Genomic DNA, 26,343 nt, shown 5'->3' with positions numbered 1-26,343 from the left:
TTGCCTCATTTTTCTAATCTTTGGTAATTTCTGAATCTTATATTTCCGTTTTTATGTTTCAGTTATCATACTTTTAGGTTTTGTGAAAATTGTCACACACTCATACCAAAACTCTCTATTTTCCGAACCATGTCGTCCTCCGCAGCCGCCGTCTACGCCGAGCTCCGCCTCGCCGACGAGCGCGACGTCCCCCACATCCGACGCCTCAGCCACCAAATGGCGGAGTTCGAACACCTTACTGAGCTCTTCTCCGCCACTGAATCCCTCCTCTCCTCCACCCTCTTCCCCACCCCTCCTCCTCCCCCCTTCCTATCCTTCACCGTCCTCATCCTCGAGCTCTCCCCTACCCCTCTCCCCCCCTCAGCCGATGCGGGCTTTCCCATCTCCCGCCGCATCGATCTGGCCGCGCCGTTGGACGACCCGGAGGCGGACGCTTTCGCGTCGCCGCGCGGCGGTGGCAAAGCGGTCGCCGGGTTCGTACTCTGCTTTCCGAACTACTCGACGTTTCTCGCGAAGCCAGGGCTGTACGTGGAGGCCATCTTCGTGCGTGCGGCGTGGAGGCGGAAGGGGTTGGGGAAGATGATGCTGTCGGCGGTCGCGGCGCAGGCGACGAGGATGGGGATGGGGCGAGTGGAGTGGTTCGTGCTCGACTGGAACCAGAACGCCATCAACTTCTACGAGGGGATGGGCGCGGAGGTGATGCCGCAGTGGCGGATCTGTAGGCTGGCCGGGGCGGCCCTCGAGGCCTACAAGGGTGGGGATGAGAAAGATGGAGAAGAAAGCAAGTAAGCAAAAGGTGGGACTTTTAGGGTAATAAAATTCTTGGTAGCTTCTTCTCGTTTGTGATTCTCTTTCTACTCTTCTCTGCAATTTTTGCTGCTCTGCGAGTTGGTTCTCTCTGATGAGTTGAAGTTGTTCACCACTGTTTCAGTTTCTTGGCATCAATCATTCTCTCTGATTCGATTGTCTTTTGAAATTTTGTTTGAGTTGGAAGAGTTCTGGAATCTATTTGATACTGAGCTGCTGCAATCTTACTATCTTAGAAGATCGGTTGGTAGCTTACAGAGCTACGCTGTGTCAAGGTATTGGCTAATTTAATTCGATTAATAAGCTGATAGAAAATTGTTGTATAAAGAGTGTTTCCTGAGAATCTGAGATTTGATTCATAAGAGCAACTCTAAAATTGTAATTCATGGAGTTCACAAGAGCAACTCCAAAATTCAATTCGCGAAGCTTTAACCGGGCTCCAGTGCTAGCTCTAACTTATTAAAAAACAATAAAAATAGAGCCCGACTTTTTAAAAGAACAGATTCGATCAAGATAATGTTTTTTCAGCTTTTTAAAAATATTAAATTTTTTATTAAATATTTTAATTAGTTAAACTGAGTGTATAATTAGTTTTACTAATCGATTTTTAATAAAAATAATATCATTGAAAAGTTCTCATCGAAACATTTAAATGAGTATAATATTAAATTATTTTTAAGTTAATTTAAATTTTAAATTATTTATTATTTATAAAATAAGTTTAATAAATTATATCCTAAAATATAATTGTTCAAAAATTATTTCTCAATATAAATATTAAATATTAAAATATATCAGATATGAAATATATCAAACATTAAATAGATCAAATAAAAATTATATTAAAATTTATATTCCCTCATTCTTGTGCCTTCTAAGAGAGTTACTAGACCATTTCCTACCAAATCTGTAGAGATGACTAACACTATTAAACATCTATTATTTTTAGTAATGTAATTTTAATATTTTTAATTAATAATATGTAATGTTTATTTCGATGTTTATTTCGTATAATGTAATTTCGATACGTTTGATTAAAAAATTAGTAATTTAAAATTATTTTTGAAGGGTTAAATCTTCCTAGATATTAATTTCAGTCTTATTATTATTATTATTATTATTATTATTATTATTATTATTATTATTATTATTTGTAATGTTGTTAAAAGGAAATTACACTAGAAATGCTTGGAAGGATGCCTTATATATCGTAATTTTGGTAGCTCAACCTGGAATACGGGCCCTTTTCTCAAGTTCTAGAGTTCATGAATAGCTAATTGATATATGCACTAACTCAAACGATGGCCCATAAAACACCTCTGCTAATACCTCTGCCACTGTGCGCCATTACTGTATTCACAATGATGAGAGGCCTCTAAAGTGTCCTTGGAAGGGCTGTAATACGACCTTTAAATGGGCATGGGCTCGGACCGAGCATGTCAGAGTCCACACAGGGGAATGACCCTACAAGTGCAAGGTTGCTGGGTGTGGGCAGACATTTCGTTATGTCTCGGATTTTAGCCGTCACAGAAGGAAAACTGGGCATTATGTAAACTCTTCTGCCTCGTAGTTGATTACAAAGGAACATCGTTTTGTTTTCTCTTTTACTTGTTTAAGCATTCTCTTAGGCAGAAAATTAACATTTAACTTTGGTTAGTTTGCCAGCTTATTTCTTCGTTAAGTTGATTGTGTAAACAGTCCTTCAGAGTCAAAGCTAACCAGCTCGGATGTACATGTGTAAACTGTATCTTAATTGGCGCACATTATTCTTTTTCATGATCAAGTGTCAAATTTTAAAGTTCTCCATATCTGTGGAGTTCCTGGGTACTCTTGAGTTGACATTTAGTTACTTGGATGTACGAGTAAACTATATGCCATTTACTAGTTGTCACCTGGTGACCATGAGGTTTTGTTGCTTGCTGCAATTTATTTGGATATGGATTTAGATTCTGATGAATTGTTTGTAAAGATGGACAATAGAGTTTCTACTCGGGATAATAGGTTTGAATTTACTTGTATACAAATGCACATGATATCGCTGGATGCGTGCTTTACTTGTAGGTTGACATTATTGTCACCATTAGGGTTTGTCAAAATTGTCACACACTTCTACCAAAACCCTTCCATTCCCAAAACTCTCTATTTTCCAGACCATGTCGTCCTCCGCAGCCGCCGTCTACGCCGAGCTCCGCCTCGCCGATGAGCGCGACGTCCCCCACATCCGCCGCCTCATCCACCAAATGGCGGAGTTCGAACACCTTACTGAGCTCTTCTCCGCCACTGAATCCCTCCTCTCCTCCACCCTCTTCCCCACCCCTCCTCCTCCCCCCTTCCTATCCTTCACCGTCCTCATCCTCGAGCTCTCCCCTACCCCTCTCCCCCCCTCAGCCGATGCGGGCTTTCCCATCTCCCGCCGCATCGATCTGGCCGCGCCGTTGGACGACCCGGAGGCGGACGCTTTCGCGTCGCCGCGCGGCGGTGGCAAAGTGGTCGCCGGGTTCGTGCTCTGCTTCCCGAACTACTCGACGTTCCTGGCGAAACCGGGGCTGTACGTGGAGGACATCTTCGTGCGTGCGGCGTGGCGGCGGAAGGGGTTGGGGAAGATGATGCTGTCGGCGGTCGCGGCGCAGGCGGCGAGGATGGGGATGGGACGAGTGGAGTGGTGCGTGCTCGACTGGAACCAGAACGCCATCAACTTCTACGAGGGGATGGGCGCGGAGGTGATGCCGCAGTGGCGGATCTGTAGGCTGGCCGGGGCGGCCCTCGAGGCCTACAAGGGTGGGGATGAGAAAGATGGAGAAGAAAGCAAGTAAGCAAAAGGTGGGACTTTTAGGGTAATAAAATTGTTGGTATCTTCTTCTCGTTTGTGATTCTCTTTCTACTCTTCTCTGCAATTGTTGCTGCTCTGCGAGTTGTTCTCTCTGATGAGTTGAAGTTGTTCACCACTGTTTCAGTTTCTTGGCATCAATCGTGCTCTCTGATTCGATTGTCTTTTGAAATTTTGTTTGAGTTGGAAGAGTTCTGGAATCTATTTGATACTGAGCTGCTGCAATCTTACTATCTTAGAAGATCGGTTAGTAGCTACTCTGTGTCAAGGTATTGGCTAATTTAATTGGATTAAGAAGCTGAGATTTAGAAAATTATTGTGTAAAGAGTGTTCCCTTAGAATCTGAGATTTGATCAAAGCAATTGTAATTCATGGAGTTTATAAGCTCAAATTTCAGTCTTATTATTATTTGTAATGTTGTTAAAAGGAAATTACACTAGAAATGCTTGGAAGGATGCCCATACACCGTAATTTTGGGAGCTCAACCTGGAATACAGGCCCATTTCTCGAGTTCATGAATAGCCAATTGACATATGCTTGATTTTTTTTATCATTCACTGGCTTGGACTGAACAAATGGCTAACTCTTTTTTGATAGAGTGATATTAAGGTCTTACCGAGTTTTTAACTGTCTAGTTTATTAGGCTTTAAGTCATATGTCACCGAATAATTATTTTGAATCAAACGCCGTCGAAATCAGCTTCAAGTCATTGCGTTGTCAAGCTGTCCTCCAAACTACTGTACTACCAAGTCATCAACTGAATTAAGCTAAGCTACCAAACTATCAATCATCAAATAATTTTTCCACGATATCATTTTGAGTTGGAGTTGAACCCATAATCTCCTGGGTCATGAGCCAGATACCGTCACTCTCCTCGTATGATTTAGTAATCAAATATTTGTTTAATCTCTTTTGTACCTAATTAAATTCACTCTTATAAAATTTATGATTTAAAAATGAGATTAAGTTCGGAACTTAATCTCAAACTAAATAAATCTAAGAGTAAAAAAAAAAGAATTATGCCCAAGTTTAACGTAGTAGAATTATTTTTACTCAAGGGAAAAATGATAAATTTCCCCATAAATGTTCTTCAACAAATGTACTCTATTTGGCTGATCTAGTGTTAAATAGTTAACATATAAAACTCTATTTTGGCCTGAGATAAATTTCCAAATCTGAGGGAGTTAATTTTTTATTCGACATGAATCCCGATAATTTAAATGGGATCGAGTGTAGTATAAATGAGTTCGGATTATATATAGGTTGATTCATTTAACCTGATCAATAAATAAATAATTTGTAATTTAAATAAATCTATTTATAATGGGAATAAATTATATAAACTCCAATAAAATGTAATCTAATCCAATAAACGAATTGTGTTCATAATAATATTTTAAACAGTTTTTTTTTTTTTTAAAGGTGGTGTTCATGTCAGCTTAACCTTGATTGGTTGATCCGACTCAGACCTAACTCGAACCCGGTACTACCCAACCCCCATTAAGTCCCGCCTTAAACCCTAAACCCTTTTCCCCTCTTTTCCATTCGATCTTATCCCTCTTCCGGTCTTCCTCCAGCTCACCTTGCGCCGCCGCTTCGCCGGCCGCCGCCATGGTGAAAGCGTACCTCCGGTACGAGCAGGCCCTTTCCTTCGGCGTCATCGCCTCCATCGATTCGAACATCTCTTATGACCCCTCCGGCAAACACCTCCTCACCCCTGCCCTCGACAAGCTTCTCCTTTGGGACCTCAAGAAGGGCGTCTCTTCCAAATCCTTCTCATCCTCCTCTTCTCGCTCCTCCCACACCCTCGCCGTCACCTCCATTGCCTCCTCCTCTTCCTCTTCCTCCTCCTCGGTATTCCCCTCCTCTCAATTCCTCCAAAATCCATATCTTTTTTTCTTCTTTTAATTTTGTTTTTATTTGATTCTAGATAGCGAGTGGTCACGCCGATGGAAGTATTCGTCTCTGGGACTGCGAGAAGGGCACCTGCGAGGCCACGCTTAACGGCCACAAGTCCGCTGCTACCGCGCTCCGTTACAACCACACTGGATCCCTTCTTGCTTCCGGGAGCAAGGACTGCGACGTCATTCTCTGGGATGTCGTCGGCGAAGCTGGGATTTTTCGACTTCGTGGACACCGGGACCAGGTGATTTCTTGCGCTAGACGGCTCCTTTTGGTTGTTTGATGTGCTCTTCGTTGGTTTTGAGTAATACCTTTTTGTTGGTTTTAGGTGACCGATCTTGCTTTCCTCGATTCGGGAAAAAAGCTCGTGACTTGCTCCAAGGACAAGTTTATGAGGGTGTGGGATCTTGAAACGCAGCATTGCATGCAGATTATTGGGGGTCATCACAGTGAGATTTGGTCACTAGATGTCGATCCAAAGGAGACGTTTTTGGTCTCAGGGTCTGCGGACCTGGAGCTGCGGTTCTACCAGATTAAGCACGATGCGGAGGAAATTGAGAATTCAAGCAAGTGGGAGGTTTTAAAGCAATTTGGTGAAATTCAGCGGCAGAACAAGGATAGGGTGGCGGCAGTGAGATTCAACAAGTCTGGTAACCTCTTGGCATGTCAGGTGGCAGGGAAAACAGTAGAAATCTATCGAGTTCTGGATGATGCTGAAGCCATGCGCAAAGCCAAAAGGAGGGTCCATCGGAAGAAAGAAAAAGTGTTAGCAAAGGCAATGGTTGAAGGGAATGAGAATGGAATTGTGATAGATCCTTTATCAGGTCAGGAATTGCAGCATCCAACTGTTGTGGTCTCCGATGTCTTTAAACTACTTCAGGTCTTACGAGCGAGCAAGAAAATTTGTTCCATTGCATTTTGTCCTAGTGCTTCGCCAAAAAGTGGTCTTGCCACCTTATCCTTGTCGTTAAATAATAACATGTTAGAGACTTATTTAGTTGATAGTAGTAAGGTCTCTAAATTGCACTCTATTGAACTTCAAGGACATCGGTCAGATATAAGAAGTGTTACACTAAACTCTGAAGGTAACCTCCTAATGTCAACCAGCCACAATGCTGCAAAAATTTGGAACCCAAATACTGGAACCTGCCTTCGCACCATTGACTCTGGATATGGATTGTGCAGTTCCTTTGTCCCTGGGAATCGATATGCTCTTGTTGGAACAAAGAGCGGAACTTTAGAAATTATTGATATTGGTAGCGGGAGTTCCACAGAAACAATAGAAGCTCATGCTGGTTCAATACGGTCAATTGTGCCCATCCCAGATGAAGATGGCTCTGTTGCTGGGCGTGGCTTTGTCACCGGGAGTGCCGACCATGATGTCAAGTTCTGGGAATATAAGCTATTGCAGCAATCTGATCATGTGAGTTTTTTCTGTCTCTTAACTGTTCATTTTTTTGGATTAACTGTTTAATAATTGCATACCCTGGTGCGGTCGTGCCTCAGGTTGAGCCTGAAATGATGTTCAGTATGTAGAATGGCCTTGCATTTTGAATTAGTTGAGCGTAATGTTTGTTGGGCTATCTTGACTCCTAAATGTCTGTTTGCGTGCTAAGTGCCAAGTCCCAAGTCCCAACCTAGTGAGTAGGCACTAAACAGCCCCTATCTGTTTACCCACTGCCTGTACATGGATCTCACTTACGGTAGTGGCATTCGTTTAAGCCAAACCATCCTTGAATTGTCATCTTTTTGCAGAAGGCTACTTTACTTATATTACTCCATCTATCAGTGCAAATTTGTGGACTCTGAATTGTACTTTTAATGTTTGCAGGACTCTAAACAACTAAGTGTGACAAATGTGAGGACTTTGAAAATGAATGATGATGTTCTTGCTGTCTCCATCAGTCCTACTGGAAAGTACATTGCTGTTGCTTTATTGGATTGCACAGTCAAGGTTATGTTCTTAGAATTTGAACCATCTTGCTGATGATGGATTCTTAGATCATTATGTGACATCTTACATTCATTTGTTTATTCTAGCTTAGTTTAAGCATGATAGTATGTTATACCAATAAGGATGGACTATAACGCAGTGCTTAGCAATTATAATTGATTTTTATGCTTGCCTCTGAGACACATCACTAATATTGCAGGTCTTCTTCGTGGATACCTTGAAATACTTTCTTTCCCTTTATGGCCACAAGCTTCCAGTTCTCTGTATGGATATTTCATCTGATGGAGATCTAATAGTTAGTGGTTCTGCAGACAAAAATTTGAAGATTTGGGGTTTGGATTTTGGCGACTGCCATAAATCTATTTTTGCTCATGCTGACAGGTCCACATCATTTACCCTGATGCCAATTAGTCTTGACTGTCAATGGAAATGTATAATTTACTATCTTTCTTTCTATATTGCAGTATTATGGATGTAAAATTTGTGAGGAACACTCACTATATGTTCAGTGTGGGGAAAGATCGCCTTATCAAATACTGGGATGCTGATAAATTTGAGTTGCTGTTAACTCTCGAGGGGCATCATGCTGAAGTTTGGTGCCTTGCTGTTAGTAATCGTGGTGATTTCATCGTAACAGGATCACATGATCGTTCAATCCGCCGTTGGGATCGTACCGAGGAACCATTTTTCATTGAGGTATTTCCCTAAATTTCTATTATTTATATTTGAATTTATTTTCTGGTAAACAAAGGGAAAACCATTTACTGGTAACAAATTTGAGTTCTCTAATTAACAGTCTACTGGAAACCTTTCTGAACTGCAGGAAGAAAGGGAGAAAAGATTGGAGGAAATGCTTGAGTCTGACATAGATGACTCAACTGAAAATAGATATGCACCAAAAGAAGTTATTCCTGAGGAGGGAGCTGTTGGCATGCCAGGAAAAAAGTCTCAAGAAACTTTAACTGCAACTGATGTGGTCATTGATGCACTGGACACAGCTGAGGAAGAGATAAAACGAATTGATCAACACAAGGTGCCAATGATGTTTGATACCTTTAGGTTTCACTATGCTTTTGTTGTGCATTATCTAATCCAATGTAGAGCCTAGACTCTTGGCATGAAAAATACTGGAATATAGAAAGTATTCGCTGATGTTAATGAAAATTCACTAGATTTAGAAGTACCTGAATATTACAATGCCCTTGCCTGATTTTACTTTCTCAAATTTCAGGAGGAACAGAAAATTGGGAAAGAAAGTGAATTCCAACCAAACATTATGATGCGTGGGCTTTCACCATCTGATTATGTTCTGCATGCACTCTCGAATGTTCATGCGAATGATTTGGAGCAGACTCTTCTGGTCTGTATCACTTCTTCAGAAGAGTATTCCTATGATGTGTACCTTTTTTTTTTTTTTTGATTTTATGGAGCATATTCAAGTAAACATAATAATTTCATTTGCAGTCACTGCCATTCTCGGATGCTTTAAAAATTATGTCTTACATGAAGGAATGGGCTCTCATTCCTGACAAGGTAATTCAATTCCATTCTATGTTCTTTCTAACTGCTGATAATCCAAAGAAATGGCATATGTATATCTCTGAGCTCCTATATTAACACTCTGTTCTGATCTGCACTATAATTAATTTTAGTATCTGTATGCAGGTTGAGCTTGTTTGTAGGGTTTGTACAGTGCTGCTCCAAACACATCATAACCAGCTAACTACCACACCAGCTGCAAGACCAATGTTGACGGTACTCAAGGACATTTTACACGAAAGAGTTAAGGTAATTTTTTTTCTTGTGAATATCAACTTACAAGCAAATTGTTTGTATTATTATAAAGGCAAGCATCTTTAGTCCAATAGAAGAGCTATGGCATAACACAAAAATGATACTTTGTTCTAGTGGATCAGGGAGAAGAGGAAGGTGGGATTTTTTTGGAAAGAACTCATAGGGCATTTGTCTTTTGCATTTGTTCTCTCGATTTGTTTCCTTGATTTGTAGGTCGAATTGTAATTATAGACAGATGGACATGTGAAGGAATGAACTCAAAGAATTATTTTATCTATGATCATTATGTCCCAAGTTTTGGTTAAACCAAAATTCACCGTACAGAAAATCAAGGAAAAGAAATGAAAGAAATATCCCATAATAATGTTAGTTTCATCTTTGCAGGAATGTAAAGACACAATCGGTTTCAATCTCGCTGCAATGGATCATCTCAAGGTAAAGATAGTGTCAATTTCCCTTTTAATACTGATATCATTCTGAGATAATGATTTATCTTATTATGTTTCTATACGATCTTGTAGGATCTGATGTCCATGAAATCTGATGCACCTTTCCGAGATGCAAAGGAAAAGCTTATGGAGATCCGTCTGAAACAATCAAAGCGTCTGGATAAGACACAAATTGTTCAAAAGAGGAAGAAGAAGAAACAAAAAGTTCCAAACGAGGCACAAGCAGGGCCATGACTTGCGGAGATCCGTATCAAATATATTTACCATGCATCATTGTGTACAATATGAGCGTCCTCAATTGCTTTTGACGAGCATAAAATTTTTGACAAATTAATGTAAGTTCCACTTTTGTGATATGTATCATGATATTTTTATTGAAACACATTGCAATTCAAACCATGGAATTCGTCGATGTTTTTCATTGTCTGACAATTTACTCTCTACAATCAAGTGACAGAAGAACCACCAGATAAGGGCACAACTTATTATTTGTATTATTTGTATGATTTTATTAACTAATAAATTTCATTGTATGCATGCACAACTTATCCTACAAGAACAACAACCATTTTTTGCTTTGATCATTAAGCAATATTTTATACAACTTGTAAAATATGATCACTTACATAGGTAATAAATACTGGAGTTCTGAGTCGTATGGTATAACGTGCACAATCTCGAATAATTCCCCATTGTTTTGTTCTTTCAAACACTCAACTATTGATTTCCTCAAGGACCAAGAAGTTGGAAGCTGGTTGCAAATCCAATCAAGTAATGAGCCCAAATCTTTCGCAAAGTCGTTCATGTGTGAATGTACAATACTCGGAATCATCAGCCTCTTTGAAGTTGTCACCACTAATGAAGCCTGTAGATAATCCAACTTCGATTTTTCTAGCTCTCCCATGACACCATCAGCAGTGTATATCTTTACCTACAAAAAGTTTCAATTGGTTTGTTGAGATGCTTCACAATTGTACACTATCAAGTGCAGAGAAAGTCCAACAAGTATACAACATAATATGCAACTATTCATTTGAAGAGATCCAATGACACTTTTGAAGAGTAAGAACATTGCTTACAGCTGGAGAAGATCTACTCCCACAACATAATGCAAATGCAATGTTAGCCTCTGGCTGATCTAATCCATAAGTGTTTCGCATTCGTATAGTTTCCTCTTCGCCATTATTATCATAATTCCAAGATGCCTGTTGTACAATTCATGTCAAAATTATTAATGGATATTATCATGTAACTAGATATCGCAAATAAGTTAAGGTACTTACTTCTGCCATGTTTGATGGTTGTCTTAGAATAAAATGTTCGATTGCTGAAGCATTGAGTTTATTCCCTCCTATATTGAGCATTACCTAACGAGAGAAATTGTTGGAGATTATAATCACCTGAAAACGAGAAACAATTGCAACTATCTTTATGACAAGAATTGCATGTACCTCATTTTGTAGCGCAAGAACTTTTTCTTCACTTGAGGGCAAACCGTGCTGTAAAAGTCCCTAAAGAAGGCCATATAATATGTAGCATTGTAAGTTAATGGGATTAAAAACTAAGTTCCACTCGGGGACCAGATTAAGTGACTGTAAATGAAACAAACTTACATGCATGATGCAAATGTTATAAATGTTGATCCAAAAAGCTAACTTCTGTTGGTGAGTAAAAAATCTTAAGTCCACTTCAGATAGACTGTTCATCAGGTCCCTATTGTATATGAGAATTTATAAAAGGTTAATTAGGATAAAAATAAATATATACGAGACTCTATTAACATTCCTTTAAATTTATTGGATCACAAATCATTTTATAATATAGACAGAATATGTAAATTACCTTAGCTTATTCAATAGAGGAAGCGAATGAGAAAAACACCTGAAGTCAAGTGAACTCGAAGTAAACCTGACGAGATTTTTGTAAGGACCAAGATCTCTCAAGATAGAGCCTTCAATTTCAAAAATACCGTAAGGATCTTGTTGTCCTACTTTTTGCAAGACATTTAAGTTCGCACAGCCGTCAGTTCTGAAGCTTCCTGTTCTTAAAAAGGAGTTGCTAGATCTTGCCAAATTGCCCGACTTTTCCAGCTCCACCACTCGCGATGTCCTTATTAATCTTAAGAAAATGCAAATCAAACACTTCATAATTCTCTCAGATAACTTGTTTGGTTGAACTCTCTGATGATTCTTATCCCATGAATTTACAGTGGTAGAAGGTTCTTGAAAGAATTTCAGTAGCATTTCTGCATCTGATTGCTGCACAGATGAACATGAATTAGTGAAGAAGATTGTAGGATATAAGTAAAACTAATGCTTTGTCTGAAGATAATGCATGAGTATGCGTAAGCACAACCTTCTCTTTAATCTCTCAAGGATGTTTGTAAGAAATTCTGTAACATTAGCTCTTTGTACTTTCTCTTAGATTTTTCCTATTCATAATCAATTATTCACCCTGTAAATTGTCCCTTGTAGCAGAGCATGTTAAACAGAAGTTACTTTGCACTTACCTTGTTTACTAGATGTCTTGCAGGCCTCTTAGGAGAAGATATCTTTGCAATTATTCCGCTTCGCCTCGAGGTTATCTCTTCATTTTCTACTGCTCTCAGATTTTCCTTCTTATCAGGGCTCTTTACTGAGTTCCTTTTCTTCCTTTCATTGCTGAAATGATGAATCAAATAATCCCCTTTCATTGCTTGGTTTATAAAGAACATTTGTTTTGTATCAAGAGCTAATTTTCCTTGCATTGCTTTGGTATTACTATGTGGAACCATTGCTGGAGAGCCAAGATAATTAGGGACAGTTAAAGTCGCCGGCTCAAATTGCTCCCGCTTCTTTGTCTCTTCCACTCTAGCCTTTCGCATGTCAGTTAAGCCTTGTTGAGTTCTACTTATTTCATCCTCTAATCGACATATCTCTTCTTCCACCATTACCACTTCTGCAAGTAGTTCCTTTGCCTGCACAAGTTAAATGCCAATAAGAGAGACAGAGAGAGAATTTTCAAATCCATATATACATAAAGATTCCCTATAATTTACACAAGATTAGAAGCAAAGCTTCAAAAGTTGATGTAGAAAATTGATGATAGAGGAAATTTCCTGCTCTTCATACAGCTAATATCACAAAATCTTTGATAAATGGAAGAGAACAACAATGACAAATAACAAGTACTCGGAGTTAAACTGCAGATACTTATTTAGGTTAAACAAATAAATCTCAAATTTTTCGCGTAATTTTGAATAGAGAAACCAAAGTTTTCTTGAACAAAATAGAAAAGTCACCTTCTTAGGAAGGAAGCTTGGGATGTGAAGCTCAGATCGAGTAGAATGCGGCACCAGAGCCTGTTCAAGAACTTCGTGCACTTTCTTCTCATCGGCCAGTATTCTCTCAAGCTCAGCCACCTGCAATGACATTAACTCTTCCTCAATTGCTATAAACTTCTGAAAATTAAGAGGAAAAGAAAGACAGTCTAAGTGCCAACTAAAAATAATAGCATTGCAATCCCTGCACTTGTAGCAATATTCTCTCGGACCATACGGCAAACACTTCAAGGGCGCTCTTGTTCATCAAGGCCCATACCACAAAGCCTAGGATGGCCCGCAATAGGGCCCACTTATACCTAAATATACCTTATCCTAAGTTAGGTAGGCTCGTGGCCATTCCACAGATACGTAGAGGGTGATAGCACAACTGCATAAACGTACTTGGAATAAGTTTAATTTTTTTGAAATATAGACTAAAGTAAAGTTGTAAATATTTTTCTCTAAACCCGGAGAATTAAATGATAGAATGGTAGTAAGGAGGGTGTCTTCAATCTTCATACCTCCCGTTCAAGCTCCAGCCTTCTCTCTTGCGTTCCTAAGTTCTTCTTTCTCTGAAAAAATAATATATCAAACGAGTATATATATATATATAACGTAAATAATTGCAAAAATGTTCTTGTCGTTAATTATTTATCTCAATCCTGTGCACCGGAACAAAAATCTAGAACATTAACCCGATGGTTAAATCTTAATCAAAACATTAACCAAGAAAAGCCATGCATATGCACGGCAATATATGAAGGTTACCTGGTGATCACCGCCGGAGGAGACTACCGGAACTACTCCATGCCTGCCGCGGCCGCCGCCGTACGCCGCCGCCATGAAGGAGAAACGAGACAGCCTTGGACTCAACCCAAAGCAGCAGATAGTTCTACTAAAAAAGCCAAGGGTAGTACTGGTGGTGTCATAAGCGGAGGTGGACGTAGGATATCGGTGCGATGGCGACGGTGTCTTTGATCCCAAGAAAGGAGAAGAAGGGAGAGGGGAGGATGGAGTGGAGCTTTCAGAGACGTTGGCATTTGGTGAGGGGTCGGGTAACCGCCGAAGTGGTGAGAGGAGAGGCATAGAGCGGAAGGACACCCCTTGCCTTCTTCTTTCTTAGCTTGCAATCTTTACAATTATTACTTTTTGGGTGGCTTAAAGGTTAATTTTAGTTGAACCACTATTAGTGTAATGGTAATAATTCCTTCTTGGTGGCTTTGGAGATCTTAGGGTTATGTGATCCACCAATAAATGATATATTGCCTACTTTTGGATAGTAGTAGATACCTGGTAAGGCAGATTCAGAAATCAGAAGTTTCCCACCAACTAGTACTAACATTTATTTGATAAACCATGTAAAATGGAGTTTTATAAATCACAGTTAATCGTGCCGAGAAATTAAGATATAAGAGAGTTTATGTCGGTATAAGTTATTCTGATATTTAGTTGTATATTAATATAGTATATAATGATTATACGTGATGTGATATAAAATTAAAAAAAAATGATTTGATGAATAATGAGACATTATTTATAAAGGATGGATGAGTGGACGCAAAAAGAGATAGTAACTGAAATAATAGTTTAACTAAAGTGATACTTTTTTCTTTCAAGAATAAATAGTAATTGATAAATAAAAAAGTATTAGATGAAAGAAGAAAAGAGACAGGAGTAGTAGGTAAAACTTGCTACCAGAATAAATAAATATTTTTCCCAAAAAAGTATTAGGCTAAAGAATTAGTAGATCCGTTCATTACATACCAGTCTTCATGGATTTAAGTATAAAATAACTGTAAACAAATGACAGCTTTTTTATTTGATAGGGACTAATAATCTATATGACAAGATAAGAATTTGGTCGTCCATCATCTCTATTTAGGTCTCAAACATACCTTTTAGACAAGTGGTCCACTTGAATACAATGCTGACAAGCCAAAATGTGCAAAATTTTAGATGAGAACAACTTACTTCTAAGCCAAAATTCTAGATTCTGGTATGACAAGAAACTCTGGCATACAAATAGAAGGGGAGACAAAAGAAACGAAACAAAGCTTCCATCTTTCCTCAGCATCTATGTAGAAAACCGACCACCCTTTTATGCTTGGGTCGCTTCGTCTTTGGCAGAGTCTGCAGATGCTAGACCTCGGATCTTGACATCATAATATACCTCTTCCACTCTTCTCAAATCATACTTCATCCCTGGCAAGTTAGATAAGGACAAGACGAATCATTAGAAGGCACCTGTGCAGGATAGATAGAATGAAGAAATGGATGGATGACAAACTATTTGGGCAAAATTAAAACATACCATCAAATTTCTTGCGCAAGAAGTCGTTTCGCAGATTAAGCATCCTAAATGCAGCATGGAGATCAGTTAGAAACCTCAGCACCTTCCTTGGACAATCATAATTCCCAGCAGTGACTTGGTTTACTACATATCTTGGCTGAGAAGGCATCAATTGTGTCAAGAATTACCTTGGTTTATATATCAGATTGCTTAAAGAAGAAAAACATTAACACTTAATAGAGCCATGCAAAAAGAAAAAAAAATGTGCCTGCACCTGTGTGGCACCCATTTAGCTGTATTGCAGGAAAAATAATGGCAACTCACTAGCTGATTAAGAAATACATTTCAAAATCCATCAGTGATTTCTAAGCAATCACCCTCTCTTCTCCAACCAGTAATTGTTGCAAAGTAGCAATATAACCAAGGCACAAGAATAAGAAAAATGATATTGTTTAGTGTATTATCTGTTACATATGATCTTTTGCTTCCACCTTCTGCTGGCTATTTTTAAACCCAACTATCTAGCAAAAGGCACATTAAAAAAGATTTGATAGCAAATTAGGAGACAGCAGTTGGGCAAGACGCGAGGGTCATTAGATGTTGACGGAGTTGGTGAAAGGTGCGAGGGTTTTATAGAAGTTGTAGGAGAGATATGAGCAGACTAAAATAGATGCCAAGAGTTGTATAAGAAATAAATAAAAAGCACACACAAACACACACACAGAGTTCAATAATAAATAAGTTAAAAAAATAATAAGGTTCAGTTTCTTCTGAAATAATTTAACCAGCTTCCTATTTCCATAATTTTAAAGAAAAATTATGTTCAAAAGGCTAGTGCCTAGCCCACCTGCACAGGTGTGGGTGCAGGCAGTATACCTCAATGCAAAAGGTTTCATACTATTGCTTTTGGAAGGTTATTGTGGGAATTAATAATCTTAATGCCAATCATTTGAATTATAGACAAATCAGACCCAGATCCTCTAGTTAGATCATTGAAACAGAATTGCATTTTATATATAGGCATATTGATAAGATTTAGGGTTTTGATACGGAAATAAACACATAAAAGAAATAAAACCAAAAAAGACGAAGCCTTCTTCCTGAGAATCAAAGGACTTACCAATTCATTGGACATGAAACACAATCCTGCAATAGAAACAAGATTTGTCTGAGTAGTTTGCTAAAGTATTAACAAAAACCTCTGCTAAATTGAGAGATCAGGATATTATTTACAAAAGATTCTGACTAAATTAGCATCACTTTCATAGTCTATGACATAAACTTACCTGTGAGGTAATCTTCAATGTCAAGACCAAAATCTGAAGAATCCACTGCACAGACAGGACGAGATATGTGAATTTTACTAATTCCAAAGAATGCAACGGAAACTGAATGCTACTTTAATGTATTAAGAAAGTTAAGGAACTTGAAATATAACGGAGTTTCTTTTTTTTTTTTTTTTAAATTGTGAAAGTTAAAGAAAATTGAATAATATACCATGTAACTAAAATAATCACAAAGATAGTTCCAAGAATTAGGAGATCACTCAGTAGCAGCTCATACATTTTCAAGCATTAGGTTTTCTAGTGTAGAAAAACAAAACCTCTCAACTAGCAACAATCAATGCAAATAGCTGAAAAGCATCAACACATTGTTTCTATGTAAAACTTCTTTCGTGCAAAATTTCAATTCACAAAAAACACAATGACAAAAGATAAGCAAATAGAGAAATCAGAAAAGATTATGAGATAATACGCTGAAAATTTCCTGCAATTGAACATATTCTTACATCCAAGTTTCATCTCAGCTTCAGCATGCATCAGAAGAACCCCCGTCTCTAACCAATGCATAAAAGCAAGCAGCGAAACCACCATCTGCGTTTCACTCCTCCAATCCCCGTGAAACCTAATCCACAAAGTTACTTCCATCAAAATTTCCCAGAAAATCAAACACAATCCTAATTCCTACTCACCTGTAATATTGCCCAGGGCATTCTTTCAGGATCTCCGCCAACCTTCCAAACAGGCCCTTGATCACCTCAATCTGAGCCTTGGCCTTCTCCAAAAACTCTGAAACCACAACTCGCCACTCTTAAAACAGCTGACATCAAATCAAAACCAAAAGAAGGGGAAAAAAGATACTCTTTTTTCTCCTCCAAGTACCTGGGGACGGAACGGCCTGGTGGACGAGGAGGAGGCTCGCGTGCATGATCCGAGCAGCCTCCTCCATCTCCATCACCACAGACCGGATGCGCTCGCGGACGCTCCCCGACTCGGCAAGCTGGAGGCGGAAGTCCTCGAACTGCTTCTCCATGAAAGGAGAGGGAGAGGAGAAGAAGGAATCGGAGGTAGAAGAAGGAGCGGGAGGTGGAGGAGGAGGAGTAGAAGAGAAGCAGCGGAGAGAAGAAGAAGGGGTTCGAAGAAGGAGAAGGAGGAGAGGGGAGAAAGGAATAGGATTAGGGTTCGGGCACGGAAGAGGAGGATGAGGACAGAAGCGAGAAGTGGAGGAAGAGACGAAGGCGGGAATGGAGGCGGTTCGGAATGCAGCAGCTCTCATCTCCTCGGCTTGGTAATTGGTATGGAATTTATGCATACGTGTTGACTGTTGAGGAGGTTTTAAGTAAGTTTGACCTAGCTGCCACTTTGCTATTTTTTTCTTTCTTTTTCTAATAATAATTCTATTTAAACACTATAATCACCATCAGTGAGGTCAAACCCCAACACTAAACCCCCAAAATCTAGTACAATATAAGCCTCTTTACCAAATAAAACACATACTATTTAATAATAAAATCTGCACGTAATATTAAGCCAGACTTCATTACTTACAATTCGATAACTTTAATAGTGTAATAATCTCAATTCAGAATCAACTTGGTAATCAGCAAGTTCTTCCAGGACTTCTCAGTAAAAGAAAAGAGAGGAGATAGAAGAAACTGTTGTCGATTTTTCACTATAAATCCTGTCTGAATTCTTTGGGAATTTTTACATCTCGTATATATAACTCATGTGCATGATTATAAGCAAAAGGAAAGAACAGGATCTAGAAATGAAGCTGTTCCATGACTACCAGTCACTTCCTTGTAAGTTTCAACAAACAAATGAAAGCAATGAACCTAAAAACTGCACCATAGAGGAAAAGCATTGCTATGGAAAGACCCCAGTCATTAATGTTGAATCGACTCTTCAGTAGAAAACCACACCTAGTTATCATCCATACACCAGAATATCTGCACGAAAAGGAAAGAAAAATTAAATCGCTTTATGCATAGTAAAAGAAAATGAAAGGCATATTTGTAAGTAGAGGGAAAAAATCTCAAAACTTGCGGATTACTCTAGTTTGCATAAGATAATGCATAACACAAGAAAATTTTGGTAAAATAATGCGTAGTATTCGACGTGAAAAGCTTCGATGAGTATTTAACCTTTTGGCAGTACTAATAATGAATGCTTCAATTGCCCACTTTGGGTAGCATAAATCAATTAGAATTTTTGGACTCCTCTGTTGAGTGGATATGAGAGTCAGAACAACAGGCAGTAAAGCAGACAACTGCAAGACAAAAAATGCCTTGGTATCAGAAAGAGAACCATTGAAAGAGGAATTAAGAAGCTTCTTATGCTTACCAATTGGGCTGAAGCTGGTTGGAAGCAGATGGCAAAAGTGTAACCAATACCAGTTACACAGTACACAAGTGCAATCAGAACTGTATAGTTGTCCACAAGTGATGATCTTGGACTGTTGAAGAAATAGTACATTGAAAGATAAAATATGGGCTTGACGACTGTGTTGAAATGATCGATTGTATCTTTTGAGAGGAAATAAGCTAGCGAGCTCATGCCAGATTCTCTTTCTCTCTGATATTCCAACCTGTCTACTGAAAACAATCTCAAAGCTCCAATTTGGCATAGAAGAGCTGCAAATTTGAACTAATAAGACTCTGGACTGGAAATAAGTTGATTTTTAGACTACTTACCTTTCAGGCTAGATGAATTTGATCAAACCATGATGACAATTATCTAGTGCATGAAGTATGAAGAATAAAAGGAAGGCCAACTTACAAACAGCGATGACAGTGTATGCATAACCAGCTGCTCCAAATGATTCGTCACTCACTTTAGCAATTGTTCCTACGCAAATTCCAGCAAGACCTAGTATCAGAAAATCAATTGCTTGTAATCTAGCCTCACGTAGACGCTGCTTAGTTACCCTGTAAGAAAGAAAGCTATGTTTTTAATACATGAAAATGGTCCAGTTAAACAACCTCAACATTCTTTATATGCAATGTGTGTCTGGTTGCTCTTCTAGATAGGGAACCAGATACATGGTAGCAACAAAAAAGACTCAAAAGAGAATTTACCTTCCCAAGTAATATTTATATTGTGTTAAAATACTTGGTGTTCTTCTGTTGACTAAATCATTAGATTTTGGCAAACTGGAGAGTAAATGATCTCGCTCTTGGCCCCCGGCAACAGGTTGCACATCAACTGTAGATCTGTCAGAATTTGGTTCATTATTCCACACTGCTTCATCCATTTCCTTCTGATCATCTTGCATATCTGGAGGTACTTCAAATCCATTATGCAGCATCCACTGCAATGGCAGCTGGTTATGAGTATATGTACTTGTGCTTGGCTTTACTATGCCTTCCAAAATGTCAATAAAATAGTCTGGAGGATTCACACGGTCAGGGACATTGATTCCTAGTCCTGCAAAGTACTCTTCAACTTTGTTCACTGAACCATGATATATAATTAGACCTCCTTTTGCCAGAAGGATCAAATCGTCAAACATCTTAAACAAAGAGTAGCTGAGCAACAAGAATGCTCACATCAGATTCACGAATAGTTATAGATATGCAGAAAGTTTAAGGAGAAGACCAAGAAAATTCATATCCTCTAGTTTTAACAATTAATGATAACCTTAGGATGTATGATTATCAAAAAGTATGCTTGAATGTAATGGTTGCTATATTTCCAGATAGTTACTAGAAACTGTTTGACCAAGTAACTGTTCATAAAATGTCATGCGCCCTAGTGATTTCATCATATCAGTATCAGACATAAGTCACATAACGAACTCTTTGACCAAGAATATCAATACTAAAAGCATCGAGATTAATAAAGGCTGCAAATTAGAGATCTCCATTACTATGGATCAGGGAACAACCTGGGTTGGTGAACCACCATGCAAATATTTACACCTTCAAGTGCCTCACGACGAAGAGCTCTTACTAGAAGCTGCGAAGAAGCACTATCCAAGCCTGATGTCGGTTCATCCAGTATCAAAAGAGATGGTTCCATAACCATTTCTAATCCCACATTTACACGCTTCCTCTGTCCTCCAGAAATTCCACGCTTCTCCACTGTCCCAACCAAGGAATTCCTTATTGTTTCCAAGTCTAAGGACCCAAGAACTCTTTCCACAACAAGAACTTTGTCAGCTTTTGACATGCCTGCAGACAGTCTAAATTAACAAAGAAGGAAGGATTAGCAAGTCAAGTAGAGGAGAAAAGCTAAACACATAATAATGGGCAACAATGAATTATAACATAGAAAAGGAAGAAGAGATCCATAAATTTCAATGGAATAAATGATTGCCTTGGAAACTAAATAAATATATGGTACTTGACATAATGGCTTTACCTGCAGTTAGCACTGAACCAGAGATTCTCCTCCACTGTCAAGTTTCCGTGAACTATATCGTCTTGTGGCACAAAACCAATGATTTTCTTATATGAACGAATTGGTTCAACTTTTCCATTTACAAGAACCAGACCAGTCATTTTGCATCCATTTGCCTTCCCGGATAGAGCATTAAGGAAAGTAGTCTTCCCTGCTCCAGATGGGCCCATAACAGCAGCAATCCTACCAGGCATAAGTTTTCCTGTTATAGACCTTAGAAGCTTTTTTGTTCCCAAAGTTAGAGTTAGGTCCTTGAAAGCAACCTCAAGCATCGGTCTGATCCTGGCTTTATTTTCCATAGCCGAGGAAATAACTCCAGAGAAAGTTAAGTTCTTTTCTTCCTGCTGCAGAGCCTTCTCCATTTCAATTTGACCATATGCATACATGAAGATTTGAGTACGAGTATGCCTGTGTTTACCTTTGACTACATCTTTTTTCAATTTTTTACCTCCAATATCCAAATTAAAATCTTCATCAGTATGACCATCCTCTTCAAATGAATGAGTCAACTCATCAGCATAACTTGGTTCTTCATTGTTAGATGTCAATAATTCTGATAAATTCAAAGAATGACCAACATCCTTCAATGCCTTTTGCTGCTTAGTGAACTTCCTCTTAAAAAATGTCCAAGAAATTTGTGTTTGAACATCATTTACATGCTTCGTTGTGATAGCTTTTGCTGTGTTCCATCTCTCACAGGCCACTACAGAATCTTTAGCCATCTTGGCAGCTGCTTCCCTGGACTTGGATTTCCTTTTCTCATGGTAAGTGAGCAATTGATCGGACAAATTATATATAACCAGCAGTAACAAGATGAATGCAACCTAAAGGAAAGAAGCAAATGTACACTCTACAAGTCAAAGATCATTAAATAACTTGTTATATCTTTCTTTCATCTAGTCCTTTGTAAACTAAGAAAAATGAAGTTGCTAATTGATTATAATCTAAAGAAAATGGACAATGGACTATCAAAAATGTAATGATGTTCTAATCTTGACAAATTCAAGTATGAGCATCTTCTACAAAACTTACTAGAGAACCCATAAAGAATAAATTATAGTGCTTCATTGTTTTGTACTAAATTTATGTATCTCATACAGGGCTTCCCTGTTTCAAAAAAAAAGGGCATGCAGTCTAGGCCCCACTAATGTCATTTTCATGACTTGACATTACGAAATCAGAATGTTTGTTTGTCAACCTTACCATCATATTAAGTGATGTTCTCAACTCAACGTATCTTATAATTTTGAAAAGTAAAAATTATGTATCTTGCAATTGTAAAATCAAGATGTGTCCAATGATTTGACAAAGAATATTATTCTCAAAGATTTAGTAACACATTGACAGCCTCAAGTAATTTAGCACATTTTCCTCGGAGATGAGGAAAGCTAATAAAACTTCATTACTTCACTCTTTGCAGAACCTTGGGAACTTTCAGAGGTTCCTCAACTAATAATACTATGTAGTGTGTAAATACAATCTCACTGAATGGGAGGAAAAAAAATCAGAGAGAATGCTTACCATCAGTAAAGCACCAAATAAAGTGATATTTTGTTTTGTGGAACAAGGTTTGCATGAGCCTTTCCAGAAGCATTCTGCAAGTTCAATAAGATCATCGGTAAAGAATTTTGGCTTCTGAAACAATATTAAAGCGATGCAACTACTTATCCATTGCATAACATACTACCAAGAAAGTTGGATGTTCAATTATCTATGATCATTTGCACCAAAATACTTTGCATCACTTGGAGCATTATTGCGGTATGCCCCAACTCAATGTCTCAACGGTTATTGCTTATGCAAAGTGTTCTCCAGAAACCCAACATCACAATAAGATTTCTAAAAAAATCATGAACAAAGGCCTCCCTGTAGGCATGAAGCTATTTATAATATTTCTATTAAACCTTTGCAAAGAACAACCCCATGGCACAAAAAATGCTTCAAATCTTCTCCTAGATTTGAGAAGAGACTGCCTGAGAAATAAATAGTAATAAACAAAATTACCATCAGGCCCCATATTCCTGTAGCATAAACATGTTCTATTGGTGATTGGAGAATTAGTCTCTGCTCAAAGATAAAGAATTTATTGGGTTCTAAGATTAATATAGAGTTGACACAACCAATGAACAAGAACTGGCAAAAATCAGTACTCCCTAATTCCCACCGATCAATCATCATGATACTTCTTTTAACAACAGCAGTATCAACTCTACAGATTTGCATGTAGCACAACAGTGACTTATCAACATTGATGCAAGGGAGAATAATGAACACTTCCTTATATTGATGGTATACAATCATGTTAGTGCAGATGCAACTCAAACCAGTTTAGAGTCTTTAGAGTTTAGACACATTAATAGCGCAGCATGATGTCGTATTGGTGACTCATGCAAATGTTCACATAGCTTACTAGTAGTTGATTCAGAAAGTATGAAATAATCGTTAGTTTGAGGTACTATAAATGAAATTGGAGTTAAATTAGAGAAAGAAGCCTACTATTTTCGTGAGTGGTACCCATCCTGCAATAGTGTCTGCAAGATATAACAGAAGCCTGTTAGATGAAACAAAAAAAAAAGAAAAAGAAAAACAGAACCTCAAAGGAAGCATCATAATATAGAGGTAGGATGAAAATAATACCCGTGACTACAAGGAATTTTCTGAACCGTGCTCGGGCAGTAGGATCCTGCTGGGCAGAATATTTCAGGAGTACTTCCGACATCAGCCCAATTATCTGCAGAGCCACAAGTATGATTTGGATTTCCCGGAGGTAGCTGGTAATTGTATCTGCCCAAAAATTTCCAGTACTAATTCATGAAGCATGTCATATCTATCAAGATATCAGATGTAAGCGTGAAAAAAAGAAGAAGAAAAAATTCATCTTACGGATCACAAACACCAGTAGTTTCATTTAGCATTGCAAGAGGGCAATAAGCACCCAGCGGACAAGCTTCATCAATGAGGGACAAAGAAAAAACAACAAAGAGTAAGTCAATATTGTTTCAAGAGACGATGCCAGGCACTAAAACGAATCATCTGACAAATAGAAGAAAAGAAGAACACTAGAATGATGAAGACAATGCTTGAATTCGCACAAATATCATAGGTAAGTATCAGCAAAATTCGGATTTCTCACTGCAGGCTAGTTTGTCAAACTACATCTCGATTCTAGTTTCTTTCCGAATGCAATCTCTCTTTTATACATAAATTCTTCAAGTAGCAACTTTTACATGCTCTGACTCGATTTAACCAATCCCTTCCAAATACAATACGCTTAACTGCAACATGAGCTTAAAAGATTGGATAGAGAACACTCACGAATCATGCACGTAATCCCACGAGGACAAAAGAATCCCTCGCAGCAAGGGCGGCAACTGAGAGTTCTCGGCGGCATATGGCCGGCAATGTCCTCGGGATCATCGATCGTTTGATCCTCCTGGCCAAGGCTACAAGCCCATCCTGGCTCGCACCCAGAAACCCAAGACGTCAAGTTACAATTCCTGTTCGGCTTCGAGCGCCTTCTCTCCTCCCCACCCCCTCTGTCATATAAGCTCTCGAGGTAGACCTTGATCTCTGCCACCGTGCATAAACGCGCGGTTAAATTCCCTGTCGATCCATTTCCCGACCAAACAAAAAATATCAAAATTGTAGCATATCAGACGAACTAAAAACGGGCCGCCTCACAAGCCCGCTCGGCCCAATTAGAGTTTCTATATATATTTTTTCTCTCCTTAAAAGAATAATTATTTATCAAAATTAATAAGAGATTTTTTGCAAGATTTACAGACATAGCCCGTACCGTTTGTTTTTAACATGCAGTTGGCCACAAAGCTTGGATCGGACGTAAAATTAAAGGCATCGTTCCACTCCTTCACCCTGCAAGCATCCATCCATCCATCCCATGCATGAATGCAAGATATCATCAGATTCAACAAGAATTCGAACGTAGATCCAGAGGTATAACGCCGTACGGGTCGTTGATGCAGAAGTCATAGTTCTTGGCGATATTAGTCGCGACGTCGTCGGTGAACTTCTTAAGCTTGTCTTGCAGGCTCTGCATGGCAGACTGGATCGGAGGCGAAGGACCGCCGGTCAGCTGGCCATGTCCGACCGCCAGGCGATCCAAGAAGAAGAAGAAGAAGGCCACAAAGGGAGCCAGTTGGGTCCACTTGTTACTCATTGAAAAAGAAAAAAGGTTATCAAGGATGAGGAGATTACCAAGCTGTATTTTTCAATGCTCATTCTTTTGTAAGGAAAAGAAGTATCAACAGAGAAACGAGGAGAAGGAATGAATTTAATATATAGGACACTCCGAAGGCAAAACAAGGAAAGGGAATTTAATAAAACGATACTCCTGAGGAAAAAACAAGGAAAAGGAATTTAATAAAACAAGGAAGAAGAGAAGGAAAAAATAAGAAGAAGAAATTCGCTTGGCAATGTCAACGTCATTGTCATTGTCAACGGCTACGAATTCAGCCAATTGGCATGTAGATTTGGAGTTTTTTTTACCAAGATACTGCTACAGCCTGCCTGCATGATATAAATAATTATCAAAGCATTACACCTTTAAATTTTATTTCAAAGATTAATAACGATACTTAATATAAATTTTTATGTCAAGATACTGAAAAATTATTTTTTTTTCCTATCTATATATAATGCTTACTCAGTTGTGGGACAATAATTTACATGAAGCACTGTCCAGGATGACGTTCATAAACCATCATCATGGAAAGCGTTTTAACTTGGTAAAACTCTATGTGAGAAAGCATTTAAATTACTAACGTAAACCCTTAATTACTTCTTTCGCCTTTCTACACTTAAATATTTCTTCCTCTTCTTTCTCACACCCTCTTGCTATGAACGATATTCCATGCATGGCTTTCCGACGTCAACTTAGACTCCGTTTCCATGGCTTCTCAATAATTTATGCAGCACTAGCTTCCCGACAACTGCCCCTCTCTCTCTCTCTCTCTCTCTCTTTCTCGTCCTTTCTCTCTCATAATCCGTCTCTCCCTCTCTTTCACAATTTATGGAGTGGCATTGTTGATGGAATTGTTGTGACGCATTGTTATAATTTTTCATTCACTGCAAAGAATTTGGTAATTTGATGAATCGTTCTTCTAGATGTGATCTGGGTAAGCATTATTTTTGTTTGTTGATTAAGTAAAGCATTGTTCTACGCGTGATTTGGGTAAGCATTTGTTGCATTGTTTTAATTTGATTTGGGTAATGTCTAGTTACATGTCATATATTGTAGGTAGTTTGTAAGGTTTGGATGTTTTTGGACCATTTTCTAGCTTTTATTCATTGCCACAAAGGATGCATTATTGCTTGATTG

General features: G+C 38.5%; 6 protein-coding genes across 7 annotated transcripts; 3 read left to right on the top strand and 3 right to left on the bottom strand.

Moving 5' to 3' along the window:
* Positions 1-64: 64 nt before the first annotated feature.
* LOC140761403 (GCN5-related N-acetyltransferase 8-like) lies at positions 65-1,034 on the top strand. Its single transcript, XM_073098711.1, has one exon. It carries the CDS (start codon positions 130-132, stop codon positions 787-789), a length of 660 nt encoding a protein of 219 aa, XP_072954812.1. The 5' UTR covers positions 65-129; the 3' UTR covers positions 790-1,034.
* Positions 1,035-2,829: 1,795 nt separating this feature from the next.
* Positions 2,830-4,093, top strand: LOC140761073 (GCN5-related N-acetyltransferase 8-like). The gene has a single exon (XM_073098255.1). The coding sequence runs from the start codon at positions 2,961-2,963 to the stop codon at positions 3,618-3,620; it is 660 nt and encodes a 219-aa protein (XP_072954356.1). The 5' UTR covers positions 2,830-2,960; the 3' UTR covers positions 3,621-4,093.
* A 1,062-nt stretch (positions 4,094-5,155) lies between these two features.
* Positions 5,156-10,148, top strand: LOC140760966 (uncharacterized). 2 transcript variants are annotated; one of them, XM_073098091.1, is made up of 12 exons: positions 5,158-5,488; positions 5,565-5,780; positions 5,865-6,959; positions 7,368-7,490; positions 7,690-7,871; positions 7,955-8,186; positions 8,314-8,523; positions 8,722-8,850; positions 8,955-9,023; positions 9,156-9,278; positions 9,669-9,719; positions 9,806-10,148. In XM_073098091.1, exons 1-12 carry the CDS (start codon positions 5,246-5,248, stop codon positions 9,965-9,967), a joined length of 2,835 nt encoding a protein of 944 aa, XP_072954192.1. In that variant the 5' UTR covers positions 5,158-5,245; the 3' UTR covers positions 9,968-10,148. The 2 variants fall into 2 exon arrangements, with proteins under 2 accessions (XP_072954193.1, XP_072954192.1); XM_073098092.1 differs by lacking the exons at positions 9,669-9,719; positions 9,806-10,148 and having other exon boundaries at positions 5,156-5,488; positions 9,143-9,267.
* Positions 10,149-10,209: 61 nt separating this feature from the next.
* LOC140760967 (uncharacterized) lies at positions 10,210-14,146 on the bottom strand. The gene is made up of 10 exons (XM_073098093.1): positions 13,803-14,146; positions 13,556-13,606; positions 13,014-13,133; positions 12,243-12,689; positions 11,576-11,991; positions 11,347-11,446; positions 11,185-11,244; positions 11,017-11,100; positions 10,813-10,938; positions 10,210-10,664 (listed from the first exon to the last, which is right to left on the bottom strand). The coding sequence occupies exons 1-10, from the start codon at positions 14,118-14,120 to the stop codon at positions 10,356-10,358; spliced, it is 2,031 nt and encodes a 676-aa protein (XP_072954194.1). The 5' UTR covers positions 14,121-14,146; the 3' UTR covers positions 10,210-10,355.
* Positions 14,147-14,828: 682 nt separating this feature from the next.
* LOC140761670 (uncharacterized) lies at positions 14,829-17,923 on the bottom strand. The gene is made up of 7 exons (XM_073099099.1): positions 17,487-17,923; positions 17,297-17,393; positions 17,114-17,229; positions 16,611-16,655; positions 16,445-16,470; positions 15,346-15,481; positions 14,829-15,236 (listed from the first exon to the last, which is right to left on the bottom strand). The coding sequence occupies exons 1-7, from the start codon at positions 17,914-17,916 to the stop codon at positions 15,133-15,135; spliced, it is 954 nt and encodes a 317-aa protein (XP_072955200.1). The 5' UTR covers positions 17,917-17,923; the 3' UTR covers positions 14,829-15,132.
* A 115-nt stretch (positions 17,924-18,038) lies between these two features.
* On the bottom strand, positions 18,039-24,862 carry LOC140761669 (ABC transporter G family member 28-like). The gene is made up of 13 exons (XM_073099098.1): positions 24,802-24,862; positions 24,321-24,608; positions 23,889-23,952; positions 23,643-23,789; positions 23,502-23,536; positions 22,527-22,600; positions 20,967-21,829; positions 20,491-20,787; positions 19,682-20,131; positions 19,383-19,531; positions 18,948-19,237; positions 18,749-18,873; positions 18,039-18,553 (listed from the first exon to the last, which is right to left on the bottom strand). Exons 1-13 carry the CDS (start codon positions 24,815-24,817, stop codon positions 18,397-18,399), a joined length of 2,955 nt encoding a protein of 984 aa, XP_072955199.1. The 5' UTR covers positions 24,818-24,862; the 3' UTR covers positions 18,039-18,396.
* Positions 24,863-26,343: the final 1,481 nt, after the last annotated feature.

Source organism: Typha angustifolia, chromosome 6, assembly GCF_048772165.1.
Source record: "Typha angustifolia cultivar Huaian chromosome 6, ASM4877216v1, whole genome shotgun sequence".
Taxonomy (NCBI): Eukaryota; Viridiplantae; Streptophyta; class Magnoliopsida; order Poales; family Typhaceae; genus Typha; species Typha angustifolia.
This window is presented reverse-complemented; position numbering and strand designations above follow the sequence as displayed.

Excerpts from the sequence above, each read along its gene's own strand:
- LOC140761403 (XM_073098711.1), top strand. The coding sequence starts at position 130 with ATGTCGTCCTCCGCAGCCGCCGTCTACGCCGAGCTCCGCCTCGCCGAC.
- LOC140761670 (XM_073099099.1), bottom strand. The coding sequence starts at position 17,916 with ATGCATAAATTCCATACCAATTACCAAGCCGAGGAGATGAGAGCTGCT. Across the intron at positions 16,656-17,113 it reads AGCTGAGATGAAACTTGGAT|TGGATTCTTCAGATTTTGGT; the intron begins GTAAGAATATGT and ends CTGTCTGTGCAG. Across the intron at positions 15,237-15,345 it reads CTTGCGCAAGAAATTTGATG|GGATGAAGTATGATTTGAGA; the intron begins GTATGTTTTAAT and ends CTAACTTGCCAG.
- LOC140761669 (XM_073099098.1), bottom strand. Across the intron at positions 22,601-23,501 it reads GGGTACCACTCACGAAAATA|AATGCTTCTGGAAAGGCTCA; the intron begins GTAGGCTTCTTT and ends TTGAACTTGCAG. Across the intron at positions 19,532-19,681 it reads TATAAATATTACTTGGGAAG|GGTAACTAAGCAGCGTCTAC; the intron begins GTAAATTCTCTT and ends TCTTTCTTACAG.
- LOC140760966 (XM_073098091.1), top strand. The coding sequence starts at position 5,246 with ATGGTGAAAGCGTACCTCCGGTACGAGCAGGCCCTTTCCTTCGGCGTC. Across the intron at positions 5,489-5,564 it reads CTTCCTCTTCCTCCTCCTCG|ATAGCGAGTGGTCACGCCGA; the intron begins GTATTCCCCTCC and ends ATTTGATTCTAG. Across the intron at positions 8,524-8,721 it reads AACGAATTGATCAACACAAG|GAGGAACAGAAAATTGGGAA; the intron begins GTGCCAATGATG and ends CTCAAATTTCAG.
- LOC140760967 (XM_073098093.1), bottom strand. The coding sequence starts at position 14,120 with ATGCCTCTCCTCTCACCACTTCGGCGGTTACCCGACCCCTCACCAAAT. Across the intron at positions 11,992-12,242 it reads CAAGACATCTAGTAAACAAG|CAATCAGATGCAGAAATGCT; the intron begins GTAAGTGCAAAG and ends TCATCTGTGCAG. Across the intron at positions 10,939-11,016 it reads AACCATCAAACATGGCAGAA|GCATCTTGGAATTATGATAA; the intron begins GTAAGTACCTTA and ends ATTGTACAACAG.
- LOC140761073 (XM_073098255.1), top strand. The coding sequence starts at position 2,961 with ATGTCGTCCTCCGCAGCCGCCGTCTACGCCGAGCTCCGCCTCGCCGAT.